The sequence below is a fragment of the Semicossyphus pulcher genome, unplaced genomic scaffold (assembly GCF_022749685.1).
Source record: "Semicossyphus pulcher isolate SPU_LCO1_2020_fin unplaced genomic scaffold, fSemPul1.0.p SCAF_3, whole genome shotgun sequence".
NCBI classification, from domain to species: Eukaryota; Metazoa; Chordata; class Actinopteri; order Labriformes; family Labridae; genus Semicossyphus; species Semicossyphus pulcher.
In genome coordinates, this window is record NW_027211704.1 from 7,220,527 (window position 1) to 7,245,489 (window position 24,963).

Sequence of the window (24,963 nt, forward strand, 5' to 3'; positions counted from 1 at the left end):
TGTAGAGCAAACTTTTAACAATTTTGAAACAGCTAAATCATCTTGGACCTGTTGAAAAGTAACCTGATCAGATTATAGTTGATAGACTGGATTAAATCTTGAAAATGGGTTGTTCAAAAAAAAAAAAAAAGGATTACATAATTGGATTAGAGTTAATCCAATTTTATCTGGGTAACATCTCAAGTTTGTGTTGTTCAAAACTTTTGAGTAGGATTGGGATAACTTTGATCCATAAGATCAGGATGATCCTGATCCAAGCAAAGGGAAGGAGTCAGGAAGAAGATGTAAAAAAAAAAAAAAACTTTTAAATGTGTCAAACAATACAACATTGTTAAAATGTAGTTTGTACCTTTGACATTTTTTTTATATAGATATATTTTACACTTGAATTGCTGAATCACTACAGTGACATAGTAGATTTGTTGTTTGGTTGTAAAAGTATTAAGGATAATGTCCACGTAAAATAATCCACCAAAAAGCATCAATATCAAAATTAATGCAACTTTTATTTTGTGTGGATTTTGATGCCCCCGGTAGACAAAGTATGTTGTACGTAGTCCCAGTTAGAGCACTGGTGATCCAGGTTTGGTCATCTTAAAAAATCTGTATGTGGATCACATTGATCCAGTTTTGTTTGAAAAAACAGGACAAATGTGAGATGATCCTGGATAACAAATGATGGGATTTCCAGACCATACTGATTCAGATTAAGCTCTTTAAACAACTGGGCCCTTCAGATTTTTTGGGACTTTTTTGGGACGCTGCATTTTGGGATTAAATCTATATAACATCTTTTGAGGGGTTTTTTTTTTAATCTTTTAGGTGTTTTTAGCGCTTTATCATGACTCATCTCTTTGTGTTTATTAGCAAAATTTATACTGATTGTTACTTACTACAAGTTTGTTTTCAGTGGGCTCAGTGTCATGAGACAGATATAAATATTTATTCATTTCTGATTAAACATTCAGTTAAAAAAAAAGGATCAAACTTAGACAAATAAGAATTCCAACTTCAGTGCAAAAAAACTAAAATAGACTTTTTTTTTTTTTTTTTAAGTTTCTACACAAATATATTTAATCAATAAAATTAGATTCTTAAATTACATGAGTGTACATTTATATTTAGAGAGGTGATGATTTATCTGTCAGACATTTTCAGCCAAACCATCTTTGATTTACACAATATATAAATATGTGACCTACGGTAATATGTCTTCAGAAATTTCCTCTAGTAACGGACAAATCTGACCAGATCACTGATTATTGCTCCCATGACCCAGGTGTGTTTCTGTTAAAGTGGATGCTGGGTAATGTAGTGCAGTCAGTGTTATAATCATGACTTTAAGTGATTTGTCAACACTAATCAGGCTAAATATGACTTCAGTTGGATCAGTTCAGGATCAGAGTCAATGAAAATCCAGCAGGAGAGATAAAGACCCCCCACAGGTTTCTTCATCCATTGACCATGAGGTTGGAGATCTGCTCCGGCAGCGTGTAGACGATGAGGGCGAGGAAGAGCGTGAGGATGGCGAGGATGACGAAGGCGATGATGTACTTCTTGAACTTCTTCCAGATGAGGAAGATGAAGGTCTTCAGCGGGTTGATGAACCAGTTGAAGCTGGTGGTGGGACGACTACAAAGACGAGAGGATTAATTGTCTCTATGTCACTCTAGTATATCACTTTCTGATGTAACAAGGCCTTAAAGAATAACTGTACAATTTTTAATGTCCATCCTAAAAGAACAGTCAGTTAACACGATCAGTAATGAGGTTTATGACGTATGAATTTGTTATCGTTTAAAGTTAAACAGTGTTTTTAAGATGAAGTTAGAAGAGATGTTCCAGTACTATTTTTTCCTTACAAATACCAAGTACCGATCTGATTCCAGTGTAATAAAGAAATGTACCCATTATTATTCAACAGCTGAAGGCAATTCCAACTACTAAAGCCCCATTTTAACTTCAGATAATATATTGACAGTATTTATGCACAAAATGAGGACTGTGGATATGTGTAAATTATAAGATTTTTTTATGTCCAGATTGATCGAACATGTTATTTAAATACAATAGATTATTAACTAAACAATAAAAACAAGCCGGTGGTGCTGCTCTGCTGACTCGGGCTGTAATTTGAAGCCTTTTAGACTTTTTACAATGTTTTTACATTTCTGCATACTTAAGATCCTTATGTATTGAATCTTGAATCTGTCACGCTTTACTGTATTTTTATGCTGTACTTAATTTGTCTGTATGGCTGTGGTGTTGTTTTAAGTTTTATGAAGTTGCACTGAGCTGTATTTTTTGCACTTTTGCCCAAGGGAAATTTGCCCTCGGGGACAATAAAGTACATCTAATCTAATCTAATCTAATCTAGTTAAAAATATGTTAAAAAAAATTCTACTGCTACACAAAGTAAAAAGTTCATGTTTGTAAAGGAGTAGAATGAAGTAAAGAGTTATTTATTTCTAACCCTTGTCCACTTTTAACAACTATAACATACCAAAGTTATATAGACAATTTTAGTTGTTATAAAAAACCCAGATATAAACCTTGTGTCAAAAGGAAAGAGAGAGGGGAAAAAAATAACCAACTCTTCCAACCTTTACTCCTCTATAACTATCAGACACATTTTTTAATTTTAAACCATAGATTGTTATAGTTTCCACTTAACCAGTAATTAACACAAGTTTAGTGTTAAATATGGTCACCTGGGTGTTCTTTTAAAATGGACTTAAAAGGCGTTTGTGTTAGTGTGTGGTGTGTTTGATCATACTTCGGTTTGTCCAGGGGCTCTGGCTCCTTGCGGGCCCGGCCCACAGGGTTGGCCTCTGCTTGTTCCAGTGCCACCAGTTGAAGCTCCGCCTCCACCTTTCCCTTCACATGCACAGTTTCAGTGTCAATACAAGTATTCAGAAATTAATATTTGCATTTGCATTAACATTAGTACTGTTAATTCCCTCATAGAAAGTGTTATTAAAACAATGACCCGCATGGACAAATAAAGGCCAGTTCATTACAAAGGCCTGTTAAAACACATGGTACACATTAAATAATGGCATGATAATGTATGTTTCCACAGCAGTAATTCGTTTTTTTCAGTACCATTAGCAGGTAAGTGTTGCCGCTGCTGTCTGTGTACTCAAGGTCCTCCTTCTTCATACTGCCCCTCTTGTCCTTCTTTTTCTTTTTCTTCTTCCGTCCCTTCTTCTTGGCCTCCTCCCTCTCCTTCTCCTCCTTCTCGAAGTCCTCAGCTGTCTTCAGGCGGGTTAACGGCCACCAGCCCTTCATCTTCTTAGCACGAAAGATGGAGAACCGAGGGCTGGCCCGATCCTTTGCCATATCAATCTTACACTTACCGGGGGACTTTGCCGCTCGCACCATGTCGTTGAGACGCAACTCTATGGCCCCTGAAAGAGAGAGAAGAAAACAATGCTGATGAAGAAGAAGACGTTAGTAGCCTCTGGTTAGTGTCTGCTTTGCAATATGATAGACTTGTTTTGGTCCTGTAGATTCAGGACAAATCATGACATAAATATGGAGGACGTGTTTACATTAGTAGCAAGAAAATAATTGGCATTCTTACTTTCCTGCTTATTTATTAAAAAGAGAAAATTTTAAAAAAAACTGTCACAACAGTTTTTTTCAGTTTGTCTCACCCAGGAAGTCGTTGGCTGAGATGCGATCGTAGTCCCAGACCTGCAGTGTCAGAATAGCCGGCTGTCGAAACTCCGACTCCTCCAGAGAGAAGATGGACTCTTTCTTCTTGTACACCACCTCTTTCTACAGGACCAGATGAGGAAATGTATTTCCACTAACAGGCACAGTTTACAAAATTATGTAGAAGAAAACAAGACGTCTGCTTGTGGACCCCAGTTTATCAATAAGTATCTTCCTGCTATACTTTTATGAAGTATGTTCTGGGTAATAGGAATAGTATCAGCGCATTTGGATTAAATGTTTATATATGCTGTGTACAATGAAACATGATCTTGGACGTGACACCAGGTATTGAAACAATTGACTTTTCAATTGATTTGTTGAAAGACAGAACATTCATATCAATTTACCGGTTTGGTAACTGATAAATCATTAATCAATCAAAAACTACAGCAAGTATTTTGTCTGTTTAATATATTTGTGAACTGAATATCTTTGTGTATGTTTGTGTGTACCTCAGTAGGAAGGTAATCAAAGCGGAAAACAAATCTCCAGTTGAAGTTTCCTTCTCCAGTCAAAGAGTTGAAGTGGACATCAGTCTCCTGTTTTTCTCCTTCCAGACCCCTTATCCATCTACACAGACAACCGCAAGAGCAAAACACAGAGTATTGATAGCAAAGCAATGTCTTAATGTTCTACTTCTCTTCCATTTTTGTATCCTGCATAGATATGTCTGTCTCTGTGTGTTGTATGTGTTATATTCTATTACAAAAGCATTATAACCAATCATGTTTCAGAAGATATTTTTTTACTAAACGGACTGTATAACAGCCCCTGTGTAGACTAAAAGACTGTCATTCAAGTTGTTCACACTATGGAGGGGTGTGAAAAATGACGTGTGAAAGTGGGTTTTTTAAATCCCTGATCCTGCCTGCAGGGGCAGTATGGAGTATGGACTTAAACACTTACACACCTGCAGATCCCCTCTTGACATAAGTTAATAAAATTAAGCAGAGTGGTTTGGAAGTTATTTTAGCATGATTTAGAGTGTGGGACCTCAAAAATGTCCCTTGTTGGCTTGGTAGTCCCCTGTTGGTGAATGCGTAACAACGCCAAAGTCCAGTGTTAGCTAGGTAACCAAGTGCACACACACACACACTCAGAGCGCGATACAAGAAGACACTTGAAATACTTGTCATATGTGTGTGTGTGTGTGTGTGTGTGCGTGTGTGTGTGTGAATCTAACCCCTTAACGTAGATGTCTGAAGACGGGTCACCAGTGAATGGGTTGACATCGTCCAGAAACACCTCATCTGTGTTCCAGATGATCACACGCAGCTCGTACCTGTTGTCATGGAAACAATAAAGGTTACTTATTGTAACTCCTCTTCTTTTTCTACTCTACTATACTGTACTGCTCTCTACTCAACAATATGTTGACTTACTGTTCAGGTTTGCGGGGCTTGATGTCAACAGGGGGCGGAGCTGGGACATCAGTAGGAAACATGTCCACCCACATGTGAAGGTAACCCTGGAACACACGTACACACATACACACACACACTGCTGAAGACCAGTAGCAGTGTGGAACTTCCTGTTTTTGTGACTGTTTTTACTGTGGTAATTGTTGGTGTTATTATTACCTGAGGCAGTCCAGGATTGTCCTGGTTCAGCAGGGACCGGATCTCCACGTGCTCTGGGACCAGAGGGACGGCTCCAGGGATGAACTCCTTCATCTCCCCCCAGCGCTGCAGCACGCTCAGGGCTGCATGCTCCTCCATCTCTGCCTCCTCCTCTACAGTCCTCTGGTTCTTCTTCGACAGAGCTGGTAGAGTATATGTAAATAACCTTTGTAAGAATTTATCACTTGCTTTTTTTTATGCAGATGATACAGTTATCTATTGTTAATCCCATTCAGTTGTATAAACCCTTTAATTCGTACAGTCTGCCTGTCTTTCTGCCTGAGTTACTGTATATCAGGCTAAGTCTACTTGTCCGTGCGTCCTACCTTCAGGTACTGCGTCAGCTGGGATCTTGAAGATTTTGTTGAGGACTTTCACCTCAGATGTTCTGTACTCTGGTGACATGATGGCGTTCTTCCTGCAGAGCTCAGCCAAGGTGGCCGACGGCTTCTTTGCATCTCGCCATTTATTGTAACCGTCACTTGAGAGAGACACACAAAAATGAACAGGTAAACAATTAAAACATACAGCAGTGCCTTTACTTGTTTTCACAATTATGTTGTCGATGTGTCTTGTTGTTTTCTAATGTCATAACACTGGTTGTTACATGTTGTAGTTCTGTTTCTAATGTATTTGTTATGTACTGTAGTTTTAATAATATTGTTTGATTGTACTCATGCTCATGTATTGCAGTTTTGGTCCAAACATGTCCTCTTACTGGTCCAATAATGTCACAGTCCTAGTTCCTAGTTATAATACTAAAATGTCATAGTTAATGTTTGTCATTTTGGTGCCTTACTGTCATAATCAGAGACTGTATAAGAACTGGATTCAGCCCCTTGCTTTCAGAAGTGAAGGGAAGTACCTTAATCCTGCATTCTTTCACCCAGCAGGAGGCAAGTTGACTGGTTGCAAAAGAAGTCACATTTTAGGGTAACGGAGACGGCCATACTTCTGACTTAATTTATTACCTCAGTAAACATTTCCCTAGGGCGTTTTTGGTCTCAATTTCTAGTTTCAAGTCTTTAATAATGCATGTGGGTCATTTTGTAGGGCTGCAAGGTGGTGCGGTGGTTAGCGCTGTTGTCTCACAGCTAGAAGGTTCCTATTTCCAATCCTGGTTCGGACGTAGGGGGCCTGTCTGTGTGAAGTATGCTCCTTAGGTTCATTGCTGAACCTCTAAAATTGCCTGTAGGTGTGAGTGTGAGCGTGAAAGGTTTTCTGTCTCTGTGTGTCAGCCCTGTGATTGACAGACGATCAGTCCAGCTGCCTCTCACCCAATGACAGCTGGGATAGGCTCCAGCCTTCCCGTGACCCTGAACAGGATTAGCAGTATAAATGATGGATGAATGAGTGGATGGGTCATTTTGTAAATGATGGTCCAATTAACGGTAAAATAGATGATAAAGCTGGGCCAGATTTAAGGTGTGGCTACCTGTTGACAAGGTGCTACCATAAGGACCGGTCCACTTGCATAGAGATGTCAAAATTCGTATTCACCCAGTCATTTAAGTTTGGTCGCTTCTGGCTCCAAGAAGACAAGATGACATCCTGATAATAAAGTGATGTAGCAGTTGTACTAACATGTCATAGTAAAGCGCCAGACCACAGCATGCTCTGTGGCGGCTGTAGAACCGGTTCTCCAGGTCGACCCGTGTCTCTCCAATGACGTCATCGGACCCCAGCATATCGTGGTCCATCACTTTGATAATCAAATCCGTCTCCAGCGGGAAAGACACGTTAAATTCAAACACCCTGAAAGACAGTGTCAGATAGCCGACAGTCAGACAAACAGTCAGAGAATGAGCGTCAGTACAGGTAGACAGACGGGTACTCACTCTCCAAACGTGGGGTTAAGCTGCTTGGGGATGTATCGATCTTGGGTGTCTTGACACTGCTCTCCAACGTTCACCACCAGATATGGGTCAGCTTTACCATTTGGGTCTGTTGGAGTCAGAGTAGTGGCCTGAAGGACACACAGATACAATAGTACTCACAGTATAACTCCCAGTAGAATACAAACTTTGTACCAACTCAGTTCATATTTGTTTTAAGTCAGTGGATCCATAACGCTGCTGTAAAGGGAAGAATTTTGGTTGTTTCTTGAATGGAAAGGTTTGTTGTCATCTTTCATTTCTCAGATGTCCTAGCATCCTTAAATTTAACAGCTATGTTCAGTCAGTGTTTTGGACTGTTCAGGTGAGAAAGAGATGAGAACCGGCTGTGGATGGAAAGAGAGACAGGTACCTTAACAATGTAGACTCGGACCAAGACCTTAATCGGTGAGTTTTTGGGGATTCCATTAGTGATCCGACAGGTGGAGTCGTCTTCATCTCCTGAATCCAGCGGATAAACCAGGAAGGAGCCCTGAGGATGGATGGAACGGAATAAGACATTCATCAACATTTCTCTGTTGAGGAAAAGACAGACAGACTGACAGCCCTCCATCCACAGTACCTTGTATTTTCCCATCAGCCTCTCCTCTTGATCGTCGTCGTCATCCTCCCCACTTGCTCTGCCTTTATACAGCGGGAAGATCCGCAGCCAGTCCTGAAACTGACTGAACTCTGACTCCAGATCACCTCCGTACAGCTGGATTCCCACACAAACACAAACAGAGGTAGAAATATTAAACATTTATCTTTGTTGCCTCAAACAAAGGTCTTTATGGGCCATTTGGTATTTAGTATCCATGACCAGAGGCAGACCTATCAATCTAATCCTGTCTGGTGGGGTACCATTGTAAATCTAATGGTTTGCATGTGTCCAGACTTTTGAATCCGTCTACTTCACCCACTTGAAAGATTTGTGTGGCATGAAAGAGTCGAATCTCAAGTCAGAAAGTTCCCGTCAATGCTGTAATAAAGCTAACAATTAGCCTATTAGCCCCACGGGCTCGTCTAATGCAGTTGTCAAGCTGAAATAGGAGCACAATAATGGAGCCTCTATGGACTGAGATACTGATAAACGGCAGGCCTTCTCGATATTACACGACATGTCTCCAGCAACAACAGAACAAAATATCTGTCTATTTAGGGGCTAAATCTCTCACTGTCCTGACTGTCTGTCTGCTGTTCATTTTATAGGACAGGTACAGGGTACAGTGGGTTTATCAGAGCTTGTTTGCTGAATACAGCAGCTTGTTGCTGTTGGAAACCAGGTTGATGAGAGTGGTGAGATTAAAAAACAAGAAATGTGCTGTTAAAATAAAACTATAGGCTTATAGAGGCTATAAAGGTCTGTAGAGCTACAGAGTAACCAGACATTACATTTACACATTACAGATGAGACTTAATGTTCCTTTAATACTGATGTCTGTGCAGCCTGAACTGACATACTGGACCTTAAACTGTCAATCACTCTGACTCACACCTTTAGTGTGGCAATCGTCTTGCGTTTGGGAGGCTCAATCTCCACCACCACGACTTCCTCCTCCTCCTCTTCGATGTTTGTCATGGACAGCTTACGTCCCTCTGACCGAAAAGAAAACACTCGCATCATTAACCAACACAAATCTTTAACTTGGTTTTTTATGCATATATCTTAATTTCTCTTCAACAGTTGATGGCAGGCTCTTAAAATAACACATTTAGTAGACAAATATGGAAAAAATATGCAATGTCATGACTGAAATAAACCAGTAGCAGTTAAATACCTTTCTCTGCTTCTGCCTCTGCCATCTCCTCCTCCTCAGCAGCCTACAGACATTACAAACATCAGACATGTTGAGTCAAGAACTGATTTATGATTCACTGTAGATGTTCTCACCCTTCAGGTGAAATATGCAACCAGCACTGTAAAGAAAGTCCATTTTAACTTTGGTCGAGCTTTACTTAATTTTGCTCCCTTGACGACGACAGAAGAAAACAATCTCTTGTCTCCAATTTTTTTTAAGCAGCACATCTCTGTCAAATCTGTGGATAGACGCTTTAATCGTCTTTTCATCTCTTCTAGCTTAATCATTATTCATTTTTTCATGCATTTCTTTTTTTAAATTACTATTTGAAGGTGGTAAATATTTATTCGCACAGACAGGTACATATCTGTCTCACTTTTCTCTCCAACTCCTGCAGTGAAGCGTAGTATTTGGACCACCAATCCAACTCCTCCTGCTCAGGTGGCTCCTCCTCCAGCTCCTCCCCCTTGTCCAAGAGCTTCTTCAGAGGGGCCTGAGAGAGCAACAAATTCAATGCATTCTTTAATTTAATAATTTATGTACAAAAGATGGGAAAGCAACAACATTAACATACGTACATTAACCAGTTTGATGGGGTTGATGGGAATCTTTGACTGTGTAATTGACAGGCCGCTGAGTCCTATATTCTTCACTGTCGACAGAGGGTTGATCTTCTTCGAATTCTGCCTTGCTGGAAAGACGCACAGAGAAACAGTGTCAGTTAACACTTTAGAAGAAAAGTTAGCAGAGAAGCAAACTACAAAAAAATTAAGAAGCTTCAGATTCACAAAAAACTCCACATATCAACTTTCCGGTAAACACTAGTACTGTGAAAACTGCCTTCAACACTTCCGTTCACGATATTACCTATTGGTTGTGGTTTTGGCTCATCCTCTTCCTCCTCAGGCTCCCCCCCGAGCTCAGCAGGGGCATAGGCCATGAGGCTCTGGACCACGTGCGTCCCAACCAGAGCGAGCCGACCGAATGCTCGATGCTCCACCACAAACAATGTTAGAGGAGGGTGAAGGTACGCCTGCTCTGGGAGCTCCTGATTGGACCAAACAAAGGAAGAAGCAGGAAGACAGGTATTTGACATAGGCAGTGTCTCTTCTCGATATGCATACAATGGATACACCAGGTGTCTCTTTGAACCAGATCTTTTGACCGTAGTAGTGATAACTTATGTCTGTAACCACCACTTATAACTGACCACGTCCATGTAGAGGACCAGCTCTTTGAAGTTGGGATGAGTCTTGTAGCTCTCAATCTCTTCAGACTCCAGCTGTTGTCCCGCGCACTCCACCTTCACCATTGGGCGCTCCACTTCAAACAGCTGAACCCGCTTCAGCTCCCGCAGACCCCAGAACAGAACCTGAATACACACATGAATGCACAGGTAGGACTCAGTAACTTGACCCATCATACAGCCCAATGTCCCAAGAACACTATAACACATCTGCAAAATTACCTCGATCCTGAAAGTCCTCAGAACAGGTCGGACTCCTTCTGGGATGATGTAATATCTCTGCTCCTCTAGGTAGGTCAGTTCCTGGGGTTCCACACTCCTTGGGAGACAGGGCTGTAAGGGATGAAAGAATTTTCATATTCCAGTATCAATTCATAGATACTTTTTTTTCTCGTGGTGTTCCCCATGGTTTAGTCTTGGGCCCCATACTCTTCTGTCTGTACATGCTGCTTATATCACATTATCATTAATATATGTGGTATCTTTTTTGACTCTACTCACAAGAAACCAATATTTATGTCTTTGGTCCAATTTCCAACTTGTAATATAGTGGAGAAATTACTTTTTACACATTAAAATGATCATAGACGCATCCCTCCTCAAAATAATTTCAAGATATCAGAATATATTTGAATATCTAGACTAGATTAGTTATGATTTAGTGGGTAAACTTTATGTCTTTTGGGAAATTCTGTTCACAAATAGTTTATATTGTATGCGGTGCTCCCCAAGGTTCGGTGTTTGGCCCCATATAGTTCTAGCTGTATCCTTGAGTTGAGGGGGACGAGGAGGCAGCCAGGAGTGAACTGTTACCAGGCTGGATCCTTAAAGTACTCAGGTGGAATCTTGTACTTGTCGAGTTCCTTGTTAGGGTTTCTACCTCAGCTACAAACAGTTTTATTATTACTGCATAGAATGGTGGAGTTGTTATAAACAGCACTTTCCTTAGTCGTTAATCGTAGGAACTATATTAAAATCGAGGTACAAACAGAGAGACATGGTGATATTTAAAGAGTTAGTGATTGATTGATTGATTGAAAGGTGTCACCTCTCCAAACCTAGAGTAGTCTAGCTCAATAAGCTCGAAGGCAGCCAACAGCTCCCCAGCAGGCACCCTTCCCATGCTAATGTCATAGAAACGCAGGTGGGGCTTCTGGTAGTACTGCTCCACAGTTTTAAACTCTGGCTCTGCAAAGGTTCGACCCAGAGGCTTCGGACTCCCCTGTACACAAACACACACAAACAAGCAAATGACATCACTGCCTCTCATAATGTGGAGGATAAGAAGAACATGAACGTCAGTGTTACCACGGCATCTTGGTCGTAGATGTTGATAATCACAAGGGGAGGGTCTTGTAGGAGGTCCTCCCTTGTTCCCTCCAGCAGAACTCTGTCAAATAACAAACACTCACACCAGGCTGGAGAGAGGGTGCCAGACATGACCTGACCACGCACACACATACCACAGAATATGTATAAAAACAGAGCACACTTAGAGCATGAAATCAAATGAAATGCATATATTCTAATTCAAGAAATAAACAATTGTAACTGTCTAACCAGTGACATGCTGTACCTACCCTGGTGACGTGACACTGAGTAGAGAAGACAACCTTGGCAAAGGGATCTGATAGGCCGTTATCATCAGCAGCCATCAGGCCACGCCCCTGGTACAAATGACATCGTAGCTGGAAGTACCTGCTGTCTGCAAAGAGAGAAAGATCTGTTAGCTAGACAAGTCCAAATAAAGCTTATCACTGGACTTTTATTTTGAAGGATAACCTTTTCTCCTGTCACTTCAAGACTTCCCAATTATTTATCTTGTGCTTCTGCAGCACCACTTGCAGGATGAGGTCAGCTGATTCACCTTGGCAGGACAGACTAACAGGAAGCTTCCTCTTCCCTGCATGGACCAGCCGCTTCTGCTCTTCTTCCTCCTCCTCATAGACTGGCAGAAACTCCTCCGGCAAGCAGTTGGTGACCTCTTTACTGTACTTTGCAAGACCGAGCCACAGGTAGACCTCCAGCTTTGCAAAGATCTCACTTGCTGAAGCTCCTGGTGACTGGAGAGGCAAAAAGCGAGATGGCTAAATTAGAGGGAAAGGCTTCATTGGTGAGAGTAGGGGCAACATTCTTCTAGAGGCAGAAGAGGATATATCCTTAATGGAAAGCGCCATCAATACATTTTAAGACCAATGTTAGTGGTAGATTTGTTACCTTCATGTAGAGAGTTGTGAGTCGCCCACAGTCCCGTCCTCTTTGCTCTTCAACCAGGGAGAAGAAGATGGAGTAGGCAGGGATCCTGACGTAAGCCAATCGCTTTCTGTCACTAAGTAACCAAAGAAACACGTCCGGGATAGTAGTCTGGGGCTGGAGAGAGAGCAGTTTTGGGTAGTTGGTTTCAAACCTCAGACAAAATGCAATCTTTGACTTATTTGTGGTACCCCACTCTATGACCTCGGACCTCTTTGGCCAGTAGGCGAAGTTTTTTAAGGAGTTTTTTGCTATCCAACAACCGCTGTTTGGCCAGCCGCCTGGTGATCTTCCGCCTGGCCCTCACTGCCTGTCTGGCCACCAAAACCTGGAGAGACATACAGGAAGACAGACAAACAGAGAGGCTGGTTACAAATAGGCAGGTAGATCGTGACAGCCTGAGAGGCGGACAAGTAGACAGAGGGAAAAGTGACAACAGACTCACAAATGTCTTCTTGATAAACTCCCTTCTGCATCTGTCCAGGTTGTTGGGACGTGACTGAGACCTCCTGTCTGAGAAAGCACTAAACTGTCTGCAGACAGACAGACAGCAGCACACATGGGAGGACAGACAAAGGGACAGGCATGGGGACAAATGAAATCACATCTATTTGCTAAAGGTACAGAAGCAGGAGACTTACTTGCAGGAGGCCACAAGCTCCAACAACACCTCCAACAAACGCTCTTTGAAGTTACTCCTTGGCCTCCTCAAGAGACGTTCCACCTCATCAAGACCAATCTCCTAAAGAGAAGAGACAGAGATATGATTACAGGTTGTAGCATTGCATAAAACACATTATGTCATTCTTCTCTACTAGTGCAATGCCTAGTCATGATGTGGCTGTACAGATTACGTGCCCCATCCTAACACGCACCAATTGCTTGGCCCCTGGTGTTGCTGCTTGCAGTGCTCTGCAGAGATCTGCTCATCCACCTGACTTCACACTTGACCCCTGCTCCCCCTCAGGTCCACAGCAATACACCCACCTACCAAGTGTGACTTCATGAGGATAAACTGTTGTTGAGGTATATAGACACCTGATTGTGTGCGGCTGCCGTATTGATGATGTCAAGGTTTGCAGATTTGTGTGTGCCCTAGCATTTACAACGGTACATGCACCAGTCATATTGGAGGGGCAAAGATGCTCTAGATGTTCTCTTTTGGTATCAAATACTTTTCTTATTCAAATAACGCATGTGTCGAGCAGGCCCCCGGGAGTGCTGCTTGCAGGAATCTCTAGAACTGCTTATCTGACCGACCTTACAACTGACACAGCACCCTCACACAGACAAGTTTGAAGTCATTTGTCCAGAAAATCGAAATACAGACATACCTACATATATGTGTAGAAACAGTCAGAGACTCCTCCCTGGATAGTTATATTTATCAATAAATGGAGCATAAATTCCCTTTTGATCCTTACCAGCCTGTCGGCCATCTTGCTGATCCAGTTAGCCTGATACAGACGAAAGCTGTGATCTTCAAACTGACTCCAGACAAACAGACAAGGCTTCGGTTTCAAGGAAGGGGGCTGAAGAGGAATACACTGGAACGACCTGAGAGATAGACATTGAAATAGACAGCAAGTGGGTAGAATTTGTTCAGTGATGTTGCAGCGGTTACTCCTTGGAAACTTTGTTGATTAGGGAAATAGCTGCTGTTAGGGTCTCTTAAGGCAAACTGGCGGCGGGCAGGATGCAAGATTAAGACCAATTCAAGAAAGGTTACCATGACAAGTTGTTTCTGGGGAAGTCCCAGTACACACTGGAGAGGTTAATTATCGCATCTGACCTGGCGAGGTTCTGGGAAGACCCAGAAGTAGCTAGAGGGTTGGGCTGGGGAGATGAAGTCTATCTTATTTGGCAGCATTCTAAGACACAATGTTAAAGATGTCTTATTTGGCCTTTGCCTTTACTGATATTACAGCCGAAGAGAGACATGAAAAATGGAGAGTGATTGGGACAACATGCACCAAATGGCAAAGGTTCTGAATTGAACCAGGGGCTGATGGGTTGATGATCTTGCCTATATTGGGCACCTGTTCTACCAACTGAGCAAATCCCCCACCCCTTAGAAATGACGTTAATAGGATGCACGGTGTTGTAGTTATCTGTGTGTGGGCAATCATTACTTACCTGTCGTACTCGGTGGGCTCAGGTTTCACGGGAGCAGACAAAGATCTGTTCGCAGCTTCAGGACTCAGCTCCTCCTCTTTGTCAAGCTCCTCGTCAGTCTCCAGCAGACTCTGGGCCTCCTCATTTAGATTTTCCTTGCTCAACCTCAATGACTCCCTGCTCTGCCTCAGCTCCTCCTTGCTCATCCTCAGCTCCTCCTTGCTCATCCTCAGCTCCTCCCTGCTCTGCCTCAGGTCCTCCTTGCTCTGGCTCTTCTTGGATTTCCTAACCTTTACTGCTTTCCCATAATTCCCTGCAGGAGAGAGAGCAGCTGATGTTTGATGCCTGAATTAAACTTTCACAAAGTGTCTTCCAAAAAATGATAAATTCCAATAACTACAACTGTTCAAATCAAATTAGCCCTTGTCCACACACCCGAAATCGACCCATCCCCAATTGGCAGCCATGTTTGGCTGCCGACATTTGGTCCTCCAGTGCTGAGAAATGTGTGTCATACCTAGGACATAAAATACACTGCTTACCAATGGAAAGTTCAAAGGTTACTGGTCTGGTTCCTACGCATGGATCCATCATGGTGACTTCAAACAGAGATGCATACAGCAGAAAATCCTCCCTCTCTCCCAGGTAACCCTGTGGACAACAAACAAGACTTCTGAGTTGGCTGCAGATTAAATTGAAGTGTTAACGAGTTGATGATCAGGCAAGTTTATCCTTCTACTTGGGAAAATATTGGATGTTTCATCTCTATGCAGATGATGTTCAATTATACATTACAGTTTCAAACGATTTAATGCTGATAAAACTTAAGTTTTGTGCCCGAGCCAGCATAAATAATGGCTCATGATTCCTAACGATCACACTGTGAAGAACATAAAGAAAAAACGAAGACTTAAAGAACTAAAACCAAACATATTCTGTGATCGAAAATACTGGTATAAATGAATTGTTACTTATTCGGAGATTCTTAATAATGATGTTAATGGTGATTGCACTGACCTCAGGGAGTGGGTGGATCTCCTCGACCTCAACGGTAACAGCCTCTGGTACCTCTACTCCCGCCTCCCCTGAGTCATCGACCGGTGAGCCAGCCACAGATGCTACAGCAACAAGGACAAATATGTTGAATAACCCACAATACATGTGAAGTTCTCCAACCAACAACCAAGTTTCCCTCCCTTAGCCGTGGAAAAAAATATCCTAAGTCTGTACTTGACACTCAGGGACGAAATTAATAACCATATTTTCAGAAATGTCTTTGGACTAAAACAGCAAACTGGTTCTTGTGGATGTTCCTCTCAACATGACAACAAACTACATCATCTGCTTGAGCGTTTAATTTCTGACCTTCCTTCTTCTCCTTCTTGCTGCCCCTCTTCTTCCTTAGTCCCAGCTTCCCCATGGCTCCTTTCATCTTCAAGGACACACAAAAATAATGCACACAAAAATCAGTGAGGTCATATAAGATTCAAGGAGGTGATGTGAAAGTTGCCAATTATTAGATACTATGGTTGGTTATAGCATTCTGACTCCAGTCAAACTTGTAAATATTATAGCTGCTGATAAACTGATGTGTTGTCTTTCTTACTCAATTCTATAAAAACAGGAAGTAGGAGGTACCTTTCCAAGGGCGGCGGAGACTGGATCTGTGATGACAGCAGAGGGGGAGGAGTAAACCTCCACACAGAGAGCGAGGAGGATTCGACCGCGGTAGAAGATTCCTTCACCAAGACCCTGGTTCAAAGCCTGGAGAAACGATAGTCAGACCAGTCTGGATCTATTTTGTGTAGTCTGTTTTAATCCTGAAGAAATTCCAACATTGAGAATTGAAAAGGGCACCAAAGGGCAAGGTTCCGACCAATGCTACGGGTGGAGCATACCAAACTTTAGATTCAGTCTGTTTCCTAAATTCGCACAAAACAGTCTTACCATCTGCTGAATCTATCCTTATGTTCAGGGTAAAGGCATGAGATTTGTTTCAATCTCTCAAACTCTAAAATGTTGAATTGTTGATTTAAATGGTTTGATTTGGTCTGATTTACCTGATGGACGTCTCCAAGGGTGGAGTTCTGAGGAGACCCGTACAGGTTGACCCAACATGGACCAAAGGTGGGGTTAAACCCTGCAGACAGACAGATGTTTCATTCTTACCATGAATTATCATTATAATAGCTGGTATAAAAGTAAACGGCACAAACAAGTAAAGGCTGGTTTCTATTGAAGGATTAACTATGGGTCGTACCGTTCCTTGTGGGGTCAGATATCTGCCGTAGGTCCAGGTAGTGTGTTGCCAGAGCGATGTCTCCCATCTTTGCGTCATCAAGGATCTGGATTCTGATTCGCTGAGCCATAGGAGGAAACTGCTCAATGAAGGAGATCTCCTCGTTCCAGACTGGACAGCTGGTGGCGCTGGCGACCAGCGTCTCCCCCTGCACAACAAACACACACACAAATGCACAATAAAAGTAGATTCTGGCAACTTCTTGCTACAAAAATCCAAGATGGCAGCAACCATGATACCAAACTTAATATGGATACAGTCTATGGTAGAAACACAGGTGAAGTTTTTAAGTTCCTCTCTTGGTGCGGGCTGTGACCACCTGAAGACTCATATACAAGGTAATACATGTCTGAGTACCTGTTGTCCAGCGAAGGTCACTTTCACGTAGGGATCAATGAAGACAGTCCGGTCGGTGACCTTTGACACTTTGGCCATTAGCCCTGCGTCCATGGTGGGCAGACCCTCGGCCTTATAGATCCGGACACGGAATCGAGCCCACGGACGCTCAGAGGGGATACCACGTGGAAGCAGCAGGTTCCTGCAAGAAAAACACATCAGGACCCCAAGCCAGTCATACCAGGAAGTTGATAATATTGAAGTTCCTGAGAGAGGGGAGCTTAATATTGTAAATGAGTTCTAGTATCTTGGGGTCGTTTTTGACTCTACATTCAACTTTAAAAGCTGTTCGAAAAAGGTGTAGAGATTTTAGTCCTTTGCTAGGTGTTGTGTTTATATGATTTTTATTTACGACTAACTTCTCTACGTCCTCATTGGCTCCGGACGAAGAGGATGGTGGCAGACTGGGCATGCTCAGAGCGTCTCCCTTCATCAGCACATTGAGGCTGGCCTTGACGTAACCCTTGATCCCGGACCTGGTGTCTGCCGGATCCACGAGGGGAGCCCACTTCTGGTAGAAGCGGTGGTCTGGAAATGCAGAGAGGTCAGAGGTCAGAGGTCAGAAAGTACTGTGTGCTGCAGTGTGAGCAGTACTGGTACCTGGCTGGTTGTACACGGTGGCGATGTCGATCTTAAACGTTCCTATGTGGGTCATCAGGAACGCCAGAGTCCGTCTGTGGAACACCTGAGAGGAGGGGACATGACAGGTGTTCATTTTGGCCACACACAGGTCTGTTACCATGGTAATAGCAGAGGAAACAAAAGCAAAAAAAAGTGTAACTGACCTTTATCTCTATGACTTTATCAAAGAGGATCTGTGGGTCCTCCTGAAACTCAAACTGGAAGTTCTAAAAGTGAAGAAGAAAGAGGTGAACAGCTTTCCAGCATTTCCCTGTGCTGTACGTTATTCTCCTGTAATCCGATGTCCTGTACTGAACTGTACTGGATTCTGTTGTATTGTACTGTGTGTTACTGTGCTGTGTTACACAAACCTCATTGTAAAAAGGGCAGTTGGTGGATTTCTGTGTCGCCGTGTGTTTTTTCTGCTTCCCCGCTCTGATGAAAACTGCAGGATTGATGTTCACACCAACCAACTTCTGAGCCTCCAGGATGTTCACATTCACCTGTGTGCACACACACACAGAAACACACACACACACTCACCAGGTGTAATGGTTTCTTCTGAATGGGTTGGAGATTTGTCTGCTAACTTTCCCTCTGAGATGCATTAAAAAAGATGAATGGACGATCTCACCTGGAAGCTCTTGACTCTGGGCGTCGCTGCTGCTACATTTCTGGACATCGGCCTGCAACGACTACACACACACACACACACACACACACACACACACACACACACACACACACACACAGAGAAACACATACTCATGTGAGCTCACAGAACTCAGTCAAACAGACAGACAGTAAAGTAAAGTAACCAGACCTGAGCAGAGGAGTGAAAATGATGTTGGAGGCCTCCAGGTCCATCATGTCGTCATCATCATCAAAATCATCGTCATCATCTTCATCTTCTTCCCCCGATGAAGTTCGGACCAGGCTCCGCCCCAGACGCCGAACCTCTCTCTCCAGCTGACCTGGGCGAGAGACAGTCGGCTGACTGACAGGAGAGAGAGAGAGAGAGAGAGAGAGAGAGAGAGAGAGAGATGAACACTTTCTCCGAAATACTCTTTCTCTGTTGTTTTTATTGCTCCGTCAATAGAGGGCTGGAGTTGATAAACTTTGGGGGAAAAAGCTGCTGGTTTAAAAGGCCTATCTTTTCACAGTGCTTTTCATAAAAACGCCAGTAAAGCAGTTGGTATCGATCAGCATCAACAATCAAATTTAGTCAGCCATTTTTAGAGTCATTTTTAATGTCAATATGTTTTTAAATAAACTGAAAATAGTTGGATCAGTTTGTCATTGAAAGGAAGAAAAAAAGGTGGCCAACAAGTGCAACCGCAGACAACACAGAAAAAAGACTGGAGGGGCAATTCATCTCAATCTTACTGGTTTCAATAACGCTTTTTTTGTCTACCTTAAAATTCCCAAATCATTGGAGTTCTCCTTTGAACTATGAATAAAAAACTACTTTTTTTGCATTTATCTTTTTCCTTTAATGAGAGAGAGAGGACAGTGGTTGGTGACAGAAACAGGGAAAGAGAGAGTGGGGATGACACGAGGCAAAGGCCCGAGGCCGCCGCACCGAGGACTGAGCCTCGGTATATAGGACAGCGCCCCCAAGAATAAAAATCATATATTTTCAAATTTGGCAGAACTGAAGGGAAAAGTCAAAAGCATCTGAGCTGGAGAATTTTATTGCAAGGACTACAAAAAGAAACATTTTGGCCGTAATATCCTTTCATAAATACATGAATGTGAATATCCACTATTGCTCTGGCTAAGAGAATAATTATGTGTTATGGACAACTCACCTGTCAGGTTCATCAAATCCTTCATTCCTGATTACCAGAGCCGACCTGAGGAGGAAGGAGGAGAAGCAAAATTACACAAGGAAAGGTGATCATTTGTTCAGTTAGATTTCTCTCTTCCTGCTGCAGAGACCGACAAATTGCATCTGCATGTTTGTACAGTAGCCCCAAACGGACAAAAACCCCAACAGGCTCTACAGCCATAGTTTTTACATTGTAGTGTTCACATTTCAGGAAGTGCTCTTACTCGTCCTTGTCTTCCACTTTCAGGAAGTCGAGTCCCTCCCAGCTTCCTGCTGTTCCCTCAACCGGATGATACCGAATGTCCAACTCTATAAAGATCTATGAAAAGAACACAACGTCATCTAACACCTGTAATCTCTGATTCAACAGAGTAGGGATGTGTGTGTGTGTGTGTGTGTGTGTGTGTGTGTGTGTGTCCTTACATCAGTCAGGCTGTAGTTGGCATCAGTTAGAGGTTCCCGAAGCAACAACCTCCCTGCAGTAACAACATGCTGCAGACTGACGACGAGCTTACCCAGCAGTCTGCACACATACACACAAAAACACACATTTTCAGTATGAAATCATAGAAAGAAAACGATATGTTTGTTTATGTTTTTAGACACATATATGTGCGTGTGTGTTACCTGTTGGAGAAAACTTTACTGCAGTTGTAAACACTGATGGTAAAAACTTCTTCTCTGATCACTTTGCCGTAGTGAGGCCAACGGAAATGCTGTGAGCACACACACACACACACACACACACACACACACACACACACACACACACACACACACACGCACACAAACAGGTAAAATTGCTTAAGTTATGGATTTAAATAAATAAAAAAGAAAAGAAAAACTCAAAATAGACAAACAGTTCAGGTCAGAAGATCATTCTTAACATTTGACTTTTTTAAATCTTGAGTTCACCTGAGATCGAAGTAAACACACAAAGCTCACAGACAATCCAGCGCCCGGAATTGAACCATCAACACTGTGATTAATGGCCACTACACTCTACCACCTGAGATACAGCTGCCATATTAATGTGAATATCAGACAAAGCTGTTACTAGACAGAAGAACTGGAAAGAAAGAAGGAAGAGATTCTGGCCTGAAACTCTTCCACACACGCACGCACGCACACACACCTGGTCACACCTGAAGAACAAACAGCAGCCTGCCTCATTAGCTGCACACAGGTAAACAGGTCTGCTGTGGTGACTGTAGTTTTGTCATGTGACCTGTCAGCAGCGTGTATTTAAACACTCATGCGGTGATGTAGTGAAGCGGGACGAGGCTTCTGTCAACAAATGTTTCAACAATAGAAAGTAGAATTACTGCTAACATTGGTATGCTAACATGCTTACAACACAATGCTAACATTAACATTTCACAGGTAAAGTGTTTGCCATGTTCAACATCTTAGTTTTGCCTATTAGCATGCTAAGATAGAACAAAGACAAGGTGCCAAAGCTAATATGTCATTTAGAGTTCAGAGCAGTTTTAGTTTGTCCCATTACATGTTGTTTTTGTCTGTTTCTTGTTGTGTCTTTTTTGTTTTAATACATGAACGCTGCCTTGGCTCATGTCAGGAATCAGGGGGTGGGGATGCAGTGGTCTATTTTGAGAAAAAAAAACAATGGATATGGAGGGTATAAAAAACTGTTGTATGATATCTTACCATGTTTGCCTTTTTGACTAAGATGGTCTTTCTCCTTCCTCACATACACAATTAATAATTGATGACAAAAAATAATTCAGTATGCCAAAAATACCACATGGTGTCCCAGTTCACTTTGTTGCATTTTTCAGTATGTTAGCCGGCATGACCCACAATCCTCTACACAGAAGGATAACATTAAGCTCTGTGAGTGTTATTTGTATCTCCAAAGCAGCAACCTCAGACTTGTGACAAATGTAAGAGCAAGTCACATTTCAAAGTGCAATGTCATGACAAAGTTGTAGGAATGCAGCATAAAAGCAGCTATCTTTGTAAGGGAATGTTGAGTTTTACAGGTAAAATCAGTTTTTCAATTTAATACGTGTGATTGGATCCAACCTGCTGTCCTATCAGGACTTATACATATCTAGAGTCAGGAAACAGCAGCAAACAGTACAGCCATGTCCTGGTCACAACTACAGTTCTTCTGATACCAACACCAGTGTCAGAGCTGGCCTTTGTTACAACCTAAAATGTGGTATCAGTATCCCCCAGTGCAACAGTCACTGCACTACTCCGATACCATCATTTCTAAAGCCCTTAGATTCCCATAAAATCAACTGGTTTGAGGGAAATATCATGTGACGATAACATTAAAAGGGCAGTAGTTGAGTTTAATCGTCAAAGCTATAGCAAAATGTCAGCAATGAGTTTCACCAATAATACTTGATTAGTACACATTTTTTTACACTAGTATCTAAGTTTCTGTTGGTATTTGCCAATACTCCAGTCTAGGTATCCAAATTGGTATTGGGAAGCAAAAAAAATGGTATTGGAACACCTCTAGTCACGGTCTGCGCCAACTTCCTCTTCTCGTTAGTAGTTATTAAAATCCCTAAAGTCAGCCAGATTCATCCTCTGGGGACCCTGGTTGTTTAGACTTTATTAAATATTATAAACCTTAAAAATAACAAAGTGGTTTTCCTGAGTTTAGTTTCGTTTATGAGCTCGACAGTCTCCACAGAATAAACAGAATCACGTCAGGTGTAGCTGTGAGTGTGTTGAAGGAGTGGCGGTGTCTGCCTAAGTTTACAGTAGGAGTGGTACAGTTTCCTATCAGCACCATTAAAATAGTTTCAATCTGAAGCAGACAAACAGCTACCTGCTGTAACACACACACACACACACACACACACAGCAGAAATATCACAGTTCAGAGTCAACCCGAGCTGACCGTCTATAAACTTCAAACAGAAGCTGACTGATCTGCTGAGAGGTTTTTTACTTTGTGTTAAAGGAGAGAAGTTTGGGATTTCTTTCTTTTACAGTCTTATGACAGCAGCTTCTGACTTGTTATAATGATGACATCATTGCTCTGCACTGTGTTCTGATTGGTCTGATTGTGTCCACAGTGGACAGACATTATCTAGTTCACTGACCTCGTTGAAGATGGCCACGTTCTCACACTTCAGGGCTCTGGTTTTATGGGTGAAACCTGGAGGACAGACAGAAAGACAGACAGACAGACACAGTATTAGCAGCTAACACGCTAATGAAACTGAACTTAAACATAGGTCAAAGTGACAACAAACACAATTTAAAACACGGAGGATATTAACACCTTGATGACAGACCTCAAGGGATAAAACCCCCCACAAAAATGTTAATAATATTATTTGTTTAAATGTGTCAGAACTCATTGAACAAGAGAGTCAGTAGACCAGGGACCACCAATGCACAGTGTCAAGCATTGGCATCACATCAGCGTTTCAACCAGATGTCTCTGCACTTAAGCACTAAGGACTTAAGTGTGCATTCATATACTGTCAGGTTAAAATATTCCCTATCAGAACAACACACCACACACTGTAGACTTAACCCACCTTTGCAGTGTCAGAATAAGTACTCAGTTCTGCTGCTTAAGTTATGGTAGGAAGGCCATGTTTGAATCAAATCAAGTGCATATCAGCTGATGACTTTGTAAGGTAAGGTAAGGTAAGTACACAAATACAAGAGACATCCAAGGGAAGATTGAAATATTAAAATGTAGTTAAAATAGGCTACTGAGTAAATAAAGTTATACTAAGAAAATGAGATAGTTTTAAAAGGAATGTAAAAATGATTAAAAGAGGATATAGTACTCAACAATTACATAACAATAACTTACAGTGCAACACGGGCCTGTGTCAGTTTTTTGTGCTGGCAGCGCCCACGATCTCAATTTTAGAGCGCTTCTCACCAGCGCTTTCTGTTGCTAGGTTACGAAAGTTGTCTGACTGGCAGTACTTCCGGTTCCCTCGGTAGCGACCGTTATGTTTGTAACGTCTGTTTTAAACCGCTCTGTATGCTTAATATTTGCTTTTATTTCAGGAAATTTAACAACGAAATGGTAAAAACAATGTAAAGGAATCATGTCCTGGCATCAGCAGCAGCTCTACACCTGGAAATTGTACCCTCGAAAAAACAAAAGGATTGGCTTCTGCTCCACCATTGTTGTTGACAAAGTTGATATCTGAAGTCCCGCCCCTTCTTGATTTTGATTGTTAGTTGGTGGACACAGCACACAGGCCTAAACAAATCTAAGGGTCCTAACATGTCAGGAATATATTTTCCCTTTGGAAAATTCATCTTTAAAGAACACATGATGTTTCATGAGAGGGAATGATTTATTACTGACAGGTTAAACTACCAAACAGGATGTAATGTGGATTAAATGAGCTTCACATTGACCAACAAAATGTTACTACAGAAATCCTCCTCACTGTTTACATCAGCTTACTTTCTATATAATGAGTGCTTTTACTTTGGATACTTTAAAGACACCTTGCTGTTAATACTACTGTACTTTTATTTAAGTATATTTTTAAAACTGGGCTACATAAGGAGTATAATAAAGTGGTATTTGTATTTTTCTGCTGCCAAACTGTCACAAAGTTAAAGCTCATTATTGTGAAGAATAAACACCACATGTTTTTGCAACTGCTGAACCAAGAAAAACCTGGGAAATTAGAGAAGAACCAAAAGTAAAAGACGAAGTTGTCACATATTTAAAGTTAATCTAAGGAGAAGTTTTTTCTCCGTCCAGATGTGTTTGTGTGTTACTGACCTCTGAAGCAGAGCTCGACCTTCCTGTCCGACCGTCCCGGCAGGTTGGAGATCCTCCTCAGATTCACGCTAATGGACATGATGATCCTGATACCTGGAACACCTGTGGACCTGCTCACCTGTCTGACTGTCTACATGGTGTCTCTCTGACCTCGTCTCTTCTGTCTTCTCTCTTCAGCAGCTGGAAACTAACTGCCGTGTGTGTTTTCTGTTCAACAAGGTGATGGGAGGTACCTGTGTGCGTGTGCATAACTGTACGTGATGGCTTGTTAACGTGTGTGTACAGTGTGCGTCTGTTAGGGCAGGTCCTCTCCTATGTTTGAGAAAGCAAAAAGAGTTGCACAACTAGTTTCCTCCTCCAGAACACACACACATAAGGCACACACACAGCAAATACAGTGCTGAAATAAAGACTCAGTTCATTCACTTCAA

General features: G+C 42.0%; 1 protein-coding gene across 1 annotated transcript; it reads right to left on the minus strand.

The window, feature by feature from the left end:
• Window positions 1–1,276: 1,276 nt before the first annotated feature.
• fer1l4 (fer-1 like family member 4) lies at window positions 1,277–24,611 on the minus strand. The gene is made up of 49 exons (XM_069677905.1): window positions 24,533–24,611; window positions 22,866–22,921; window positions 20,407–20,495; window positions 20,203–20,302; window positions 20,004–20,098; window positions 19,760–19,804; window positions 18,772–18,945; window positions 18,583–18,643; window positions 18,320–18,451; window positions 18,113–18,175; window positions 17,928–18,012; window positions 17,687–17,855; window positions 17,289–17,469; window positions 16,893–17,079; window positions 16,693–16,772; window positions 16,271–16,396; window positions 15,998–16,064; window positions 15,650–15,750; window positions 15,175–15,283; window positions 14,654–14,945; window positions 13,942–14,074; window positions 13,159–13,259; window positions 12,963–13,050; window positions 12,729–12,845; window positions 12,482–12,634; window positions 12,132–12,327; window positions 11,845–11,969; window positions 11,573–11,707; window positions 11,313–11,486; window positions 10,487–10,597; window positions 10,229–10,390; window positions 9,886–10,066; window positions 9,597–9,709; window positions 9,395–9,511; window positions 8,998–9,040; window positions 8,715–8,815; window positions 7,800–7,934; window positions 7,590–7,709; window positions 7,181–7,308; window positions 6,927–7,097; window positions 5,669–5,823; window positions 5,304–5,485; window positions 5,106–5,191; window positions 4,907–5,005; window positions 4,176–4,293; window positions 3,660–3,783; window positions 3,106–3,410; window positions 2,777–2,877; window positions 1,277–1,632 (listed from the first exon to the last, which is right to left on the minus strand). The coding sequence occupies exons 1-49, from the start codon at window positions 24,609–24,611 to the stop codon at window positions 1,452–1,454; spliced, it is 6,246 nt and encodes a 2,081-aa protein (XP_069534006.1). The 3' UTR covers window positions 1,277–1,451.
• Window positions 24,612–24,963: the final 352 nt, after the last annotated feature.

Coding starts and splice junctions, on each gene's coding strand:
- fer1l4 (XM_069677905.1), bottom strand. CDS start 24,611: ATGTCCATTAGCGTGAATCTGAGGAGGATCTCCAACCTGCCGGGACGG. Junction 7,098..7,180: donor CTTAACCCCACGTTTGGAGA/GTGAGTACCCGT, acceptor ACTGTCTTTCAG/GGTGTTTGAATTTAACGTGT. Junction 2,878..3,105: donor GCAACACTTACCTGCTAATG/GTACTGAAAAAA, acceptor GTGCATGTGAAG/GGAAAGGTGGAGGCGGAGCT.